The following is a 12,500-nucleotide window of genomic DNA, read 5'->3' as shown; positions in this document are numbered from 1 at the left end:
AAATGATTTATATTGATAAATAATAACATCGTATTCTAAGGTACATGGATTATAAATCCAACGTCTAGACAGAGAACAAAAGCTCTTAAACTAATCCCTACCTGTATTTATAGGCCAGACTGTGACACTGTCCTTATTAAAATGTAATTCTCGAAGGAAATAAAAAAATAACTCACACCAAAGTTTTACCGATTTTCTATTGGCTTTATTTTTGTTCAAATCGTCACCTTTCTTGCGATTATCTTACCCATTTCTTTGACGGTGGTAGCAATCCACTAAGAAGAGTTACAAAACAAACATTGTTTTATTATAACGGAGAGTACGATAAGTAAATGATCTTGACACCAATTGGAAACTGTTGTTGGACGCGATGATGTACCTCCCGCGTTTCAGCGTTTCCGTACTTTAAACACACCTATCTCCATTTGAGTTAAACACAGACGCTCTACCCATTACCGTCGTAAAATTAAATAGCACACCCATGTCTTCTTTTGATTAGTAATAGAAAGTCGTGTACAGCTGTATGAATCATATTGTGGAAAAGGAATAGACAGTCGATTCACAGAGTTGAGTTTGCAAATCAAGTGCAAGAATGCGTATGTTTTTTACATTTTTGTTTTTTTTCTGGTTTTTTATCAAAGAGGATCTGATGGGATGGTGTAGTGCCTATGAACAAAAACATATGTCGTTGAATGTATTACGTTTGTTCTTTGAAATATTCTATTGCTGCTGCTGCGGCTGTGGTTGCACTTGCGTCGGTGGAGCTAATCTACTGATAAGACCTATACTTCCTTGCAACGCCTTGCGCAGTATTGGAGGCGTGCTCGTTCCATTTGCAAAGTTTTCGGCTACTAAGCGTAGATCATGGAACACGTTACGCGTGTAAGGATTTCGCCTAGATGAATAGCGCAACACCAGGAATTGGTAGTAGACCAACGGTGTCATAATACCCGCTTTGCCGCTATGGGGGAAAAAAATAAAAATGCAATGTTAGCTTCTACGCCATCTATCGAATATATGTGATAGTCTGTTGATCTACTTACAGGAATACTAGTAAGACCGAAAGGGGCATAATTATAATTTCGGAAAATGCTGCCAATCGAAGAATGTTGCGTGTTTGGAATTCTACTACCGATATTAGTAGACGAGCGCCCCACCAAGAGTTTTGTCCTAGTGTCTGAAAAAGTTTTGTTTATCGCATGAACACCGTGTCCTGGTAAGAATATGATCGCTGCCTACACGCAATACTTACATCTAGGAGTGTCAAAGAGTAGCTCGTGGAATGCAAAATGGAGAAGAGAATGACGGGCAGTATGATAAGCAACATTGGATAAACGTAAAGGAATATCAGTGAAAAGAAAAGATAGTGACACGAATCTTCCAGTAGCATCTGCTGCATGTAGTTACGAGATAGTTGGAAAGGGGGCAAACGTTGGTGTAGCCTGATTGCGCTGGTGGCCGCATTCGCCATTAAAACTTTATAGTACGCATTAACAGGATTGCTGAAAAAAAAAACAAAAGTGTCCAAGTTAGGGAGTTAGGGAATTAAAAAAAAAGGTTAAGTAAAACATCAAATTATTTCGTAAAGCTGTAAGATAAATAATGATGCGCTTTAAAAGAACGTTTTAGGAAATTATCAAACGCACTCTGACGTTTTTTCTTCTTTTCCTTTTAATATATTTTTGGCATTTTCTGGTCGGACCTCATCCTTGCATGCTTCTTAGCAGATTGCTGGAGTGTTTGCGCAGGTTAGCAAAAACTAAACAAACGAGTTTTAGCTTGTTTTCTTGTTTCTTAAGATCCTTGCTCAACAATTCGCCGTCGAAACAAGCGACCTGATGTATGTAGATAGTTTTGTTCAAAGTGAGCATACAAAAAATAACGCTTCCATTGAAAAAGGGTTTCAAACCATCGTAAAACACTAGACATTAATTTTACTTTAGCAAGCATTATCTCATGTGAAACTCGCACTCAGCACTACCCCTGGCAACTCCCGCCCCTCCTATCACCAGCCCAACCGTCTCACACCATGCGATTACTTTCCTTGTAAGACACGCATTGCTGTCTTACTTCTCCTTGCTTCTCGTTTCATTACGTAAGAAACAACCGTCTCGGAATTGTTGGTATACAACGCGGTGTATCGCTGGAGGGTGATGTAAAGGCCTAAAAAATCTGTTAAGCCTAGCGATAGCGTGCGTGTACTCTCTGTAACTCGTGATTGTTTTGGATGTTACTGGTGCCCTGCTTACGCATATCGCGCATTTTCTTTTTTATCAATGCTCATTAGTGAGAGCTGTAAACACGAAGTACCCTGAATGATTTTTAATTTGAATATCTAAACACAAATGTGAGCGTTAGCTCCGATGAATTCCGAATCATAAAATTCGTATCAAAATATTTTGTCAATGATGTTTATCAAAATGTTTTACTTAGAGAAAAAATAGAGGAAATGATATATGCAATATTTACCCGTAGAGGAACGGCAGAACATAGCTTAGCGCAAAGTAGATGGTTAGTACCCGAGACACCCATTGCGTCGTTTCCAATTTGTTAGCAATAACATGTTGCTTCAGTGCCTCAAAACCGGTCGGTCTGGGTTGCTGCTGATCTCTCTGTCGTGTTTCGCTCATCCTATGAAAAGAAAATTAAAAAAAAAACTAGCTGTTACACTTAATGGAAGGAGGGACTTAACGTACACACATGGTAAAACATGCATAAAACAGCACTTTTGAAGGACAGGTAAACCCACACATTGCGTGTAGGTTGATAAGCGAAATCTTTGCTATCAAACGGGCAGGGCTAGGCGACCCTTCCCGTACCAGGCTTTATCATTTTCTTTATCAGTGTGCTCTTCGGTTATACTTATTGGACTACATTCAATCGAGGCTTCGCCCATAGATACATAACAATGCAGACTGTCGGAATTTAATCGAAATAAAGCGACCTTTCATGGCGAACATTTTATCAGGCAGAACAGGAATGTGATCCTCTTTGTGGAAAGATGTTGGCCGATTCGCGTTTCACTTGGGAATCACGTTCGGTCCGACCAAGCAAAGTGTTCCGCAGGGAACAGGGTGAAATTTAGAAAATCCGAAACTAAAAGGATGGTGAAATCGCATGTGGGTCTGACTAACGGTGGATCGTGACTTGCAGCGAACGAAGCGGCACTATCCGCCGTGAATTGGCCGATGTAGTCGATCATGACTAGGTCTGATTTTAACGGAGGTTGGACGGAACATTTATCGCTCTCTAAACTCTTTCACCAATCTATCAATTATTTGATGAAATGCGTGCAGCGCATTTCACCCCACATTCTGCGCTAAAAATACAATAATCCCTGATGAACAACCCCACTCGGGGAGATGAATATATGGCACATAATTAAAACTGGCGCTACGCACTTTATGAATTATGCACAAAAAGGGAAAGGGAAAAGGCAGCGAACGACTCTTCGGTAACTTCCGCAATTTTTACGCAAAACACAAGGAACAACGATTGCCCTATTTTAATAATCCGCTGGCTCAATTCGTTTACCTGTAGTTGCGCTTTACTCCGATAACTAAGATTTACTACGGGGCACAAACAGGCGCGGGCTGCGAACTAAAATAAAAAGAAATGGGGAGCTGGCAGGATGTGGCAATGAAACGGGTGAAGTCATTCCGCAAACGGGTGGCCACCATATTGGATTTCATTTTTGAGCGATGCAGGAGCATGTATTTGATTACCTCGAGGTGCTGTGAAGTCCGTAAAGTCTTCTTACGCCTTCTGGACGGACACACGACTCGTGGTCAGGATGGGGCGACGGTATCGGCATTGATATCAAAATTGCGGAGGTTGAATTATCTGTAGCAGACAAGACCGCTCGATGCCATTTTGATAAACATGCGCCACTATCTGTCAAAAATATAGATCCAATATGTAGGCGAAAAACTTTACCTTGTTCTATTAAGCACCAAATTGTTCTATTAAGCACCTTGTTCTATTAAGGTCCAAATCAACCCATTTTGTTTACTGGTTCGCTTTTCTCGTTTTAATGGCCACAGAAATTCGTGACGGTGACGATGCTAGTGACGAGGAAGAATATGTGCTTCCTCAAGATACTCAAGATCTTCTTAAGCAGTTTCTACAAGAGAAAGCGTGTGCAAATGGCAACGCACAGGACGGAGGAGGTTTCGAAGAGAACTGGGTATGAAAGTGGGTCGTTTCACGTGCCGGTTGGTGGTGGACCGTTTCACAATCTTTGTTGGTTATTTTCCACAGCAATTGAGTCAATTCTGGTACAACGAATCAACGAAGCAAACCCTAGCCTCTGTGGTACAATCCCTGCAGGAGCAGAGCGCCGTCCCGGACGATATATTTAAAGTAGCTCTGCTATCGGCACCTTCGGCTTACAAGCACGTGTCGAAGATAAATGCAAATGGTACGATCCGAAACACTCATCATATTACATTCGACCTGAGTACAGAGAATAATGAACATATTTTGTTTTACAGCTATGTTGTTTGAGTTTGACGAGAGGTTTGCATACCATGGCGATCGTTTTTACCAATATGATTACAACCGAGCGATTGAAACGAACTATTTGGATGAATTTCGTGAAGCATTCGACTTGATTATAGCGGATCCACCGTTCTTGTCTGAAGAGTGCATCGAAAAGATGGGAATAATTATTAAGAAAATGGCTAAGCCCAACTGTAAACTCCTTCTCTGCTCTGGCGCTGTTGTGCAGCAATGGGCAGAGCAGTACATAGGCGTTACGATGTGTGACTTTCGACCGGAACACGAACGCAACTTAGGAAACGAATTTTGTTCTTATTCTAATTTTGATTTAGACAGCATTATTAAACAAAATCCTTCTTCTTAGAGCGGTCCTGTTTATTTCATTGTTCATTCAGCCCCCTTTCCATTCGTTTCGGTTTCTGCCTTCTTCTGCTGTACCAGTTCTCGAAGACTTTCTTCTTGTTCCTTGAGATTTTTTATAAGAAAATCTTTGTTCTTCTCGCACTGAGCAATCATCTCTTCGAAAGATGTTTGCTTGCTTTTCATCTGTTCCACCAGCGCCGGAACATCACTCAGCACGTACATTCTTCCGACAGAAGAGTACACCTTAGTATCCGGAGCTAGCGTGGAAACGTGCTTGTTAGTTACTTCGACACGCTGTTTCGATAGCTTCAAGCTATCCGTTTTCATATCAAGCAAACGTATCTTCTTCGTAGACTCGATCTTATTTACCTGCATCTCCGTGAATGCCTGAAAAGGAGAGCTTTTAGTCACTTCCCTACCACACGTACAACACAAAACCCTTTACCTTTTTCAGTTCGAGGTCCATTTTTAAGTCTGAAGGTAAAGGTCTGTCGAAAACCAACTCTTTTTAAGGCGAATTTAGCGAAATATTTAGATTTATTTCGGCATGTGCAGATCCCAAACCTTGTCCGGCCTTTTACGCTTGATGCCCACATAACAAGGACCGGCAACGCATCAGGGGCCATTACTAGCACTGCAACAGCTTTGGAATAATGTATTTTAGATAGGACGAGTTGCCGTTGCGGTGCAACAATCATCCAGATTTCTGAGCCCGCGGGGTTGTTATCTGGGTTGTCAAAATCACCAAAACCAAACAAAAAATATCGTCCTCGTTTTCGCTTAACTTTGGTGCAACTAATTTCGATCGGCAAATTCCATCATCATAAAACAAGTGCGACATGAGTGACGAGTACCTGAGCAAGCCCCTATCCTTCGGAGCACCAGAATCGCGCGGTATGGCCAGCCTGCCAAGCAAATTACGCAACAGCCATACGCAACACGCCTGTTCCGTACTCACCGGCCTGTTTGCTTTCAGGAATCGCCGGAACTCCACAGCTGCAGCCTCTGTCACCCTATCTGAATTATGATTCGCGTTTGCTGCAGGCCCAGCCCGAGTTCATCTTTCCGGAAGGAGCGTCAAAGCAACGGGGCCGTTTCGAACTCGCCTTCTCGCAGATTGGCTCTTCAGCTATGATCGGCGCGTGTATCGGGGGCATGGGCGGATTGTACAACGGGCTCAATGCGACAAAATTGGCCAACCAGACCGGCAAGCTTCGTCGAACTCAGTAAGTTTTCAAATGAAGCGATCACTGCGTCTCCAACGGGATGCTGTCATGTTTTACGTGCTTTTCAGATTGTTAAACCATGTGATGAAACAAGGAGCAGCGACCGCCAATACGCTTGGCACGATAGCGGTTATGTATTCGGCCTTTGGTGTGCTCTTGCAGTGGGCACGAGGAGAAGATGACGAATTCAACACTATCGCCGCGGGTGGTGCTACAGGCTTGCTTTACAAATCCTCTGCTGGCATCAGGAAGTGTGCCTTGGGCGGCGGCGTTGGCTTAGCTCTAACCTCTTTATACGTTCTATGGAACATGACAGGCGGAGGATCACGAAAACTAAGCGACTTAAAGTCCCAATATATATAAAAAGGGAGCAGAATAGGATAATCAGGACTAAAGATCATTGGCTAATAAGGCCAAGCAGCAACAGGAAGCGAGCATTAAACTCATTTTCTCAGTGGAGGCTCGTTCCGTGTGTACTAGTTCAGTAAAAAGGTACTTCTGTAAGATGTGTTCCAAACATAGCCCTTTACCAATAAACAGACAACAATCCCTACAATATGTTTTTACAATATATGTTGTTTTTAGCGAAAGTGAGATATTGCGTACGAGTGTATTTTTAAAAAGTCATTTTTTCGTCCTTTTGCCAATGGTTAAAGATAAAAAGATAGATCGATAGAAAATCAAATGTTGGTAGGGTATCTTTAGAAATGAGTTAAAACAACGATCGAAAATGCTCCGGGTCTGGCCAGATCCGGGACTGTGGATTGGGGTTAAAAAAGGCTGAAAAATTTACCCAACGTATTATAAAAGATATCTAATGATGAAAATGGTGTAATCTAGCATGGAAAGATTGTACGGGAACGAAAATTATATGTTGGCAAATCACATTGGCAGAGCGCTCTTGGAGGAGCATTTGTGTTTCAAAACTGGTGCAGGGACAATTTAGCCAGATTTGTAGAGAAGAATGAATGACCTCCCAGTTCACCAGATCGTAACCCACTGGACTTAATCGATAATAATTGATACGGCCACCATCCACCTGGGGCCGTGCAATGTACCGTCACGGTTCGATCGCTGGAACAACCTTTAGACCTATTAGTAGCTTCAGTAGGGAATCGACTTGATTTGGATGATGGCCGTATCAGGACCGTTCGGTTTAAGAAAGTGATCGCGTGCCATCACCACCGAGTCGAGCATACTCCCGTGGATCAGAAAAATTCGCATCCACTCGGAGACAATGATATCGCCCGGTTCTCCTCGTTCGGTAACCGGAACGGGATCCTCCACCCGGCACTCTCTCACTTCGATCACGTCCTGGAAGTTCTTCTATTTGATCCCCTCCCGAGCTAATCGAGCCAACCTGGAAGCCTCGACGGCGTACACGCATTGGACGCATTTTTTTAGCTATCCGCACCCATCGTGGCCATTATTTTTGGATGACGATCGTCCTGATCGTCCTGATCGCCCTGTATCCCTCGTTCACTACATCGACTCCGTCCTCCAGCGTCATCAGCAACCCACTGCTGGACACATTCCTCCAACACTAAATCAGCGAAGCATCCTTCGATCGACGTGTCCATCAACGCATCGGTTACATTCGTCTTGATCAACCGTCCGATCGCGATCGTAAGCGAGTCAATCAAACGCATGATCGCACCCTTCCAGTTGGCAAACGGAACACAAAAATGCACGATTCTGTATGGGATCTGTCCACCGTGGAGGGCTCCGTTGAACAGTGTGCCCACGAATATGCCCCACATTCCCGGTATTCGCTTGACCTGATCGACGATAAAGAGTCTTCTCGATGACCGTCGTCTTCGGTGGATCACAATGCCAATAGATTGCGTAGATGGCCATATCCACGAGCCATGCAGTGCAACGAGAAAAGTACGATCACGCCATATTTGGCATATCGCGGCATGCCCAGATAGCAGCCAGCAAGATGGCCACAACGGCCACCTTTGGATCACAGAGCGCATCAAGAATCTCAAATGATGATGATTTTTAATCAATGAAGATTGATGTAACAAATAGTCATCAGTCTCAAAATCCTCCCAACGGTCGCCGATTTGCATTTTTTTTGCAAAATGTGGTCCATTGCGGGTTAACTCAACATCTCGCGAAAAATTATGAAACTTAACGACCTTCTGATGTTGTTAATGTTATTTTTGCACAACGAAGCTGTGCACAATCAGAAAAGTTTAAAACTGGGAAAAGTTTAATTTTCTTTACATATTTTCTACTTCACAAAGCGAATGCAGCATCTCCGATGGAAACCAATATGTTTTCACATCCACCAAATTCTTTCATTTTTCTAATCGTGGCGAGGTATTTTGTTCTGCATGACTTCACCTGTTTAATTGCCACATCTCGATTGTGATTTTTGAAAAAAAAACGCCAAAAAATAATTTAATCGCCTCAGGCATTGCCTCACCATAATAAGCATCTTAATATCATTTTGTGGATCAAGTAGAAAAGTTTGTTTTTTTTATTATTTTATTATTTCCTTATTTTCTTATCTGGTTCTTTTAATGTTTCTTTTAAATACAATCATTCCCATTATGCTTATTAGATTAATTCTTGTTTACCGGTCCTAGCGATTTTCTGTATGTATTCTCTTTCCCGACCGACAACTGCCTTGTTGCACCAGAACTTACAGATCTGACATTCTTTCTCCATTTTTCTTATCTAGCACTCTGAAGCGTGTGCAACAGTTTCTGCTTCTGCGGACTAACTTCCTAAGTCGCGACCATTTTGGTTTGCCTTTGCTATCGCTTGCTTCTGCAGTTTACAGCCATCCGTATGTCTTCCCTTATTACCTTTCTATTTCTTTTGTGCATTTTACATTTTAGCTAAAATTGAATTTGCGCCTATCAAAAACCAAAAGAACTCAATTGAGTCCACTCAATTCCCCTAAGGACTTGTCATATATTATCGGCAACAGCGAGCGCGTGTGAATCAGCTTGGTGAATGTCTGCTAGAGAATAATTATACACTATTTACAGTTACAATCTGTACTGTTCTCTCGTTGCCATGCCACCAGTTTACGGCCATGCTATGATCAAGATCAAGACTGATTCCCTGACACGATGTCCTTTCTACGTTATTCTATCCTACGCCCTTCGAGGTTGGCATCAATACTTTAGTCAAACACAAAATTATACAATGTCAACCATATAGCTGCTGAGTGCCCTAAAAAACAAATGTATGCTACATTCAATGCCAGGAGTTTACTAGTTGCGACTAATCGTATCGATTACTGTTCCAATGGTTTGCCTAATCAATGGAGTTATTCTTTAACCCGCGAACTTATCTGCCAGACTAGCTTGGGTTTCCGGCTGCACCAAACCCCTGGCATTTATTGTAAAATATCATTCCCTGGTACGATTATGTACATCATTGGCGATGTGCAGTGTGTGTTGAGCAATGATATCGAAGGGGGTATCCGAAGCACCATTGCCGGTCTTATGGGCTACCTTGCATGCTATCATCACTCTCAAGGTAAGTGACGTATGAGTCGGTACTGTCGGGGTGATGCCCACTAAGATCCATGTGTGAACCAAGCGGTGCTCCCGGTGCTCCTTGTCCCGGCATCGGAGGCATGCCTCCGGGGCCACCTCCAGGTCCGCCACCGGCGCCATTTCCTACATCATACCCATGCATCTGTAGCAAGGAAAAAAGAGAGAAATAAAAACGTTCCACTGATTAACACAATATAGCAACAATGTATCGAATAGCTTCAAGTAAAAGTTTAGCTAGAGATTGGAATAGTTAAATATCAAGGTTTATGGGAGACACTAAACAGAGCCCGCGAACCAACATGCAAACATTTGAAGAGCCGATCTTCACTTCACTGTTTAGCACACCGAGGCTTGTGTACAATGGCCGACCAATGGTCTATACTCTGCAAGCTATCTGCCATTGGAGAGTCGGAAAGAGAGTGAAGAAAAACGCGAACGACAAAATGCAGCAGACGAGCTGCCATTGCCAAAGGGATTAGCGATGGAATTGGCGCATATTTCATGTATTATTATGGCCAAGGGTATCTGTACTCGTGCTCCGGGCGGCATTTCTTCGTACCTTTCCAAGGCGGACAACGAACGAGTGGATAAAAGCGACAAAGTAAATTCGAAAAACGGCGACAAACCGTTGGAAAAGAACGAAAATAAGAACAGCAAAGCCACCTTTTTTGTTCGTATCTCCCCCCTCCCCAAAGCTCAAACCACCATTTTGCATCTCATGGATGGTTCAAGTTGGCAGCGGAAAGACAACTGATATGCAGTATGACCTTCGACTTTATCGTGCATATTCCAGCCATTTTATTGTGCGTTACGATCGCGCCATTTTTTGTGCGAATCAAGCGTACGGCGGAGAAGTGATCAGTTGGGCAATGTGGTTGAAAATCATTGTTTAATGCACTTTGCTATTTCCTCGGTCAATATCGATGGCATGTTACAGCAGCCAGCCAGTTATGTGGTCCATGAGAGGTCGAGGGGGTAGTTAGAAATGTTAAAATTCATGAATATCCGCTGCACAAAAGATGCTTTGCGTTTTAAGTGATCTCATTGCAGTGCCTAGTACATACCTGATTGACTAAATGCTGGAAAGCGGGTGTGTGCGTGTTGATCGCACCGTTGCTGTCGAGATCGGAGTGTAGTGCAAAATCGGACAGCGCTTTCCAGGGAGGTTGATACGCGGTTACTTCTAGGCCGTGCAAGTTCAGCGGTGAATCGTGCCTCACCGGTGAACTAGCCACCATCGGTATGCCCTGCATGCCATAACCCAGCTTGCGTCCCTCCTGTGAACAGAATGCACCGTACCGTTAAGGCCACATTGCACCAGAAGCGGGTCACCACGGATCCCAATTGGGGGACGCGGTATCATCTTACCTTCTCCTGTTGCATCTGGAGCTTCATTTGGATCGTTTTTTTCTTATCCTTGCAGCGCTTGTTCTGGAACCAAACGCGTATGACTCGCGGTGACAGACCAGTCATCTCGACCAGTTGCTCCTTCATCAGTGCATCCGGACGAGGGTTCGCATTGTAGCATGTTCTGTGGAGACGAAGGGTGCGGTAAGAAACCGGTACATCGTGAGCAGGTTGAATGATCGCGGGACCACGGATTCGAGTGTGCAAACACCAGGATGGGCCTGCTGCCGCTGCTGCAATATGGTAATAATTTGCACAATTTGTGTTTTGCTTAGCAATCAATATGAACACTGAGCCGCAAGTTTGTGATAGTAATTAGAGATAATTCACGGACCTTTCCTGGATCCACACAACCACAAACAGCCCACCGCCAGGCGTCTCAAGTGATGCTGGTGATCGACGGTACTCCTTGGGCACTGGTTGGGCAACAGTGACCATCGGTCACGGATGCAGTTGAACGGATGCATACACAATTTACACAATTGAATGTTTGTGTTGAGTCAAGTATTACATGCAAAGTAGCTGCATAATAGTGAATGCATTATGCACTTTCCACACACGGTGTTCGTTGCGGTCGCACTCACAGTTTTTCAAAGTCCTCCATCCATGCTAAAGCTTATTGCAGGTCATATATTATGTAGCCCAAATGCAGAGGTGAGTTGTATCGCTTGGTAACAGTACACCGTTTCCACCATTTTTTTTTTCAACGCGGCCGACTACGATCAACATAATTTCATGAGCATCACGAGATGATACCGCGCCCGCGTAACGTTTCACACTTCAACCGGAATCGAAACACTCAGCACCCATTAGGTGATTTGCGTTAACGATACGCACTTCACTGGCCATTTGCGATCGTTAAGCTAATATGCTCTCACGTACGGTGAGCCGAGCATACATTCAATTCGTGGTTTTTGCGCGATCGTCGGTGCCATCTTTTCCTTTCTGTCTTCGTCTATCTATTAGAGATACGATCGATGGGAAACTTACCGTAGAGTGTGAAGTTGTTTCTCGTTCAGCACTGTCCGCACCCGCGTCGGTTTACCATCCGATGGTCCCGATGGTCCTTTGCCCCGCAAGCTTTTATGAGATCCTGACTCGCTACCCGAATCTGTCGATTATAATAGAAATAATATTTGTTTTAGCAACGCCGGCCAACTTTGAGCAAGTAATTTACGTTTGCTATCCGTTGTTTTATTGCCATTTTTCTCAATGGCGTCCAGTGGACTGGCACTTTACTGCCTCGATACGCTCGGTTCTCACCGTTGCTTTTTTTTCAACACTTCTTCACCTCTTGTTCTGACTACGACCGATACGAATGATAGAAGAAGCCTTTATCGAGAGGCTATGGGCATTTCTCTTCGCGAAACCGCGATTACATCTATTATTATTATTTTTCGTGTTTTATTGATTTGCCGCAAGGCTGTAGCTGTCGAAACATTGATCGTGGTACCGGAATAGAAGAAAAGTGCGCCGCCATCAG

The 12,500-nt window shown here is 43.6% G+C and overlaps 6 protein-coding genes across 8 annotated transcripts in view; 3 read left to right on the top strand and 3 right to left on the bottom strand.

The window, feature by feature from the left end:
• LOC126569609 (transmembrane protein 138) overlaps nt 1–150 on the top strand; it is a 2,631-nt gene extending 2,481 nt beyond the window's left edge. For 2 of the 3 annotated variants that reach the window (XM_050226827.1, XM_050226830.1), the window contains exon 4: nt 1–150. This exon is cut by the window's left edge and continues 534 nt beyond it. The gene's annotated coding sequence lies outside the window, so the exon portion shown is untranslated. The other variant, XM_050226829.1, reaches the window with a different exon arrangement.
• Nucleotides 151–285: 135 nt separating this feature from the next.
• On the bottom strand, nt 286–3,654 carry LOC126569608 (Krueppel homolog 2). The gene is made up of 5 exons (XM_050226826.1): nt 3,535–3,654; nt 2,470–2,631; nt 1,253–1,502; nt 1,044–1,177; nt 286–961 (listed from the first exon to the last, which is right to left on the bottom strand). Exons 2-5 carry the CDS (start codon nt 2,628–2,630, stop codon nt 721–723), a joined length of 786 nt encoding a protein of 261 aa, XP_050082783.1. The 5' UTR covers nt 2,631; nt 3,535–3,654; the 3' UTR covers nt 286–720.
• Nucleotides 3,655–3,994: 340 nt separating this feature from the next.
• Nucleotides 3,995–4,864, top strand: LOC126580880 (protein-lysine N-methyltransferase CG9154). Its single transcript, XM_050244184.1, has 3 exons — nt 3,995–4,186; nt 4,261–4,420; nt 4,494–4,864. Exons 1-3 carry the CDS (start codon nt 4,034–4,036, stop codon nt 4,862–4,864), a joined length of 684 nt encoding a protein of 227 aa, XP_050100141.1. The 5' UTR covers nt 3,995–4,033.
• On the bottom strand, nt 4,857–5,451 carry LOC126580881 (prefoldin subunit 1). The gene is made up of 2 exons (XM_050244185.1): nt 5,309–5,451; nt 4,857–5,250 (listed from the first exon to the last, which is right to left on the bottom strand). Exons 1-2 carry the CDS (start codon nt 5,327–5,329, stop codon nt 4,888–4,890), a joined length of 384 nt encoding a protein of 127 aa, XP_050100142.1. The 5' UTR covers nt 5,330–5,451; the 3' UTR covers nt 4,857–4,887.
• A 134-nt stretch (nt 5,452–5,585) lies between these two features.
• On the top strand, nt 5,586–6,647 carry LOC126570541 (mitochondrial import inner membrane translocase subunit Tim23). The gene is made up of 3 exons (XM_050228371.1): nt 5,586–5,757; nt 5,840–6,089; nt 6,158–6,647. The coding sequence occupies exons 1-3, from the start codon at nt 5,703–5,705 to the stop codon at nt 6,450–6,452; spliced, it is 600 nt and encodes a 199-aa protein (XP_050084328.1). The 5' UTR covers nt 5,586–5,702; the 3' UTR covers nt 6,453–6,647.
• Nucleotides 6,648–8,617: 1,970 nt separating this feature from the next.
• Nucleotides 8,618–12,500, bottom strand: part of LOC126570540 (insulin gene enhancer protein isl-1) — a 24,690-nt gene continuing 20,807 nt past the window's right edge. Inside the window, exons 5-8 of the mRNA XM_050228370.1 lie at nt 12,008–12,128; nt 10,979–11,141; nt 10,675–10,887; nt 8,618–9,752 (exon numbers count right to left, since the gene is read on the bottom strand). Coding sequence (XP_050084327.1) covers nt 9,555–9,752; nt 10,675–10,887; nt 10,979–11,141; nt 12,008–12,128 — 695 coding nt within the window. The 3' untranslated portion in view covers nt 8,618–9,554. The remainder of the gene's footprint in view (nt 9,753–10,674; nt 10,888–10,978; nt 11,142–12,007; nt 12,129–12,500) is intronic.

This window comes from Anopheles aquasalis, chromosome 2, assembly GCF_943734665.1.
Source record: "Anopheles aquasalis chromosome 2, idAnoAquaMG_Q_19, whole genome shotgun sequence".
In the NCBI taxonomy this organism is placed as follows: domain Eukaryota; kingdom Metazoa; phylum Arthropoda; class Insecta; order Diptera; family Culicidae; genus Anopheles; species Anopheles aquasalis.
The sequence above is the reverse complement of the archived record's forward strand: the minus strand, read 5'-3'. Positions and strand labels throughout refer to the sequence as shown.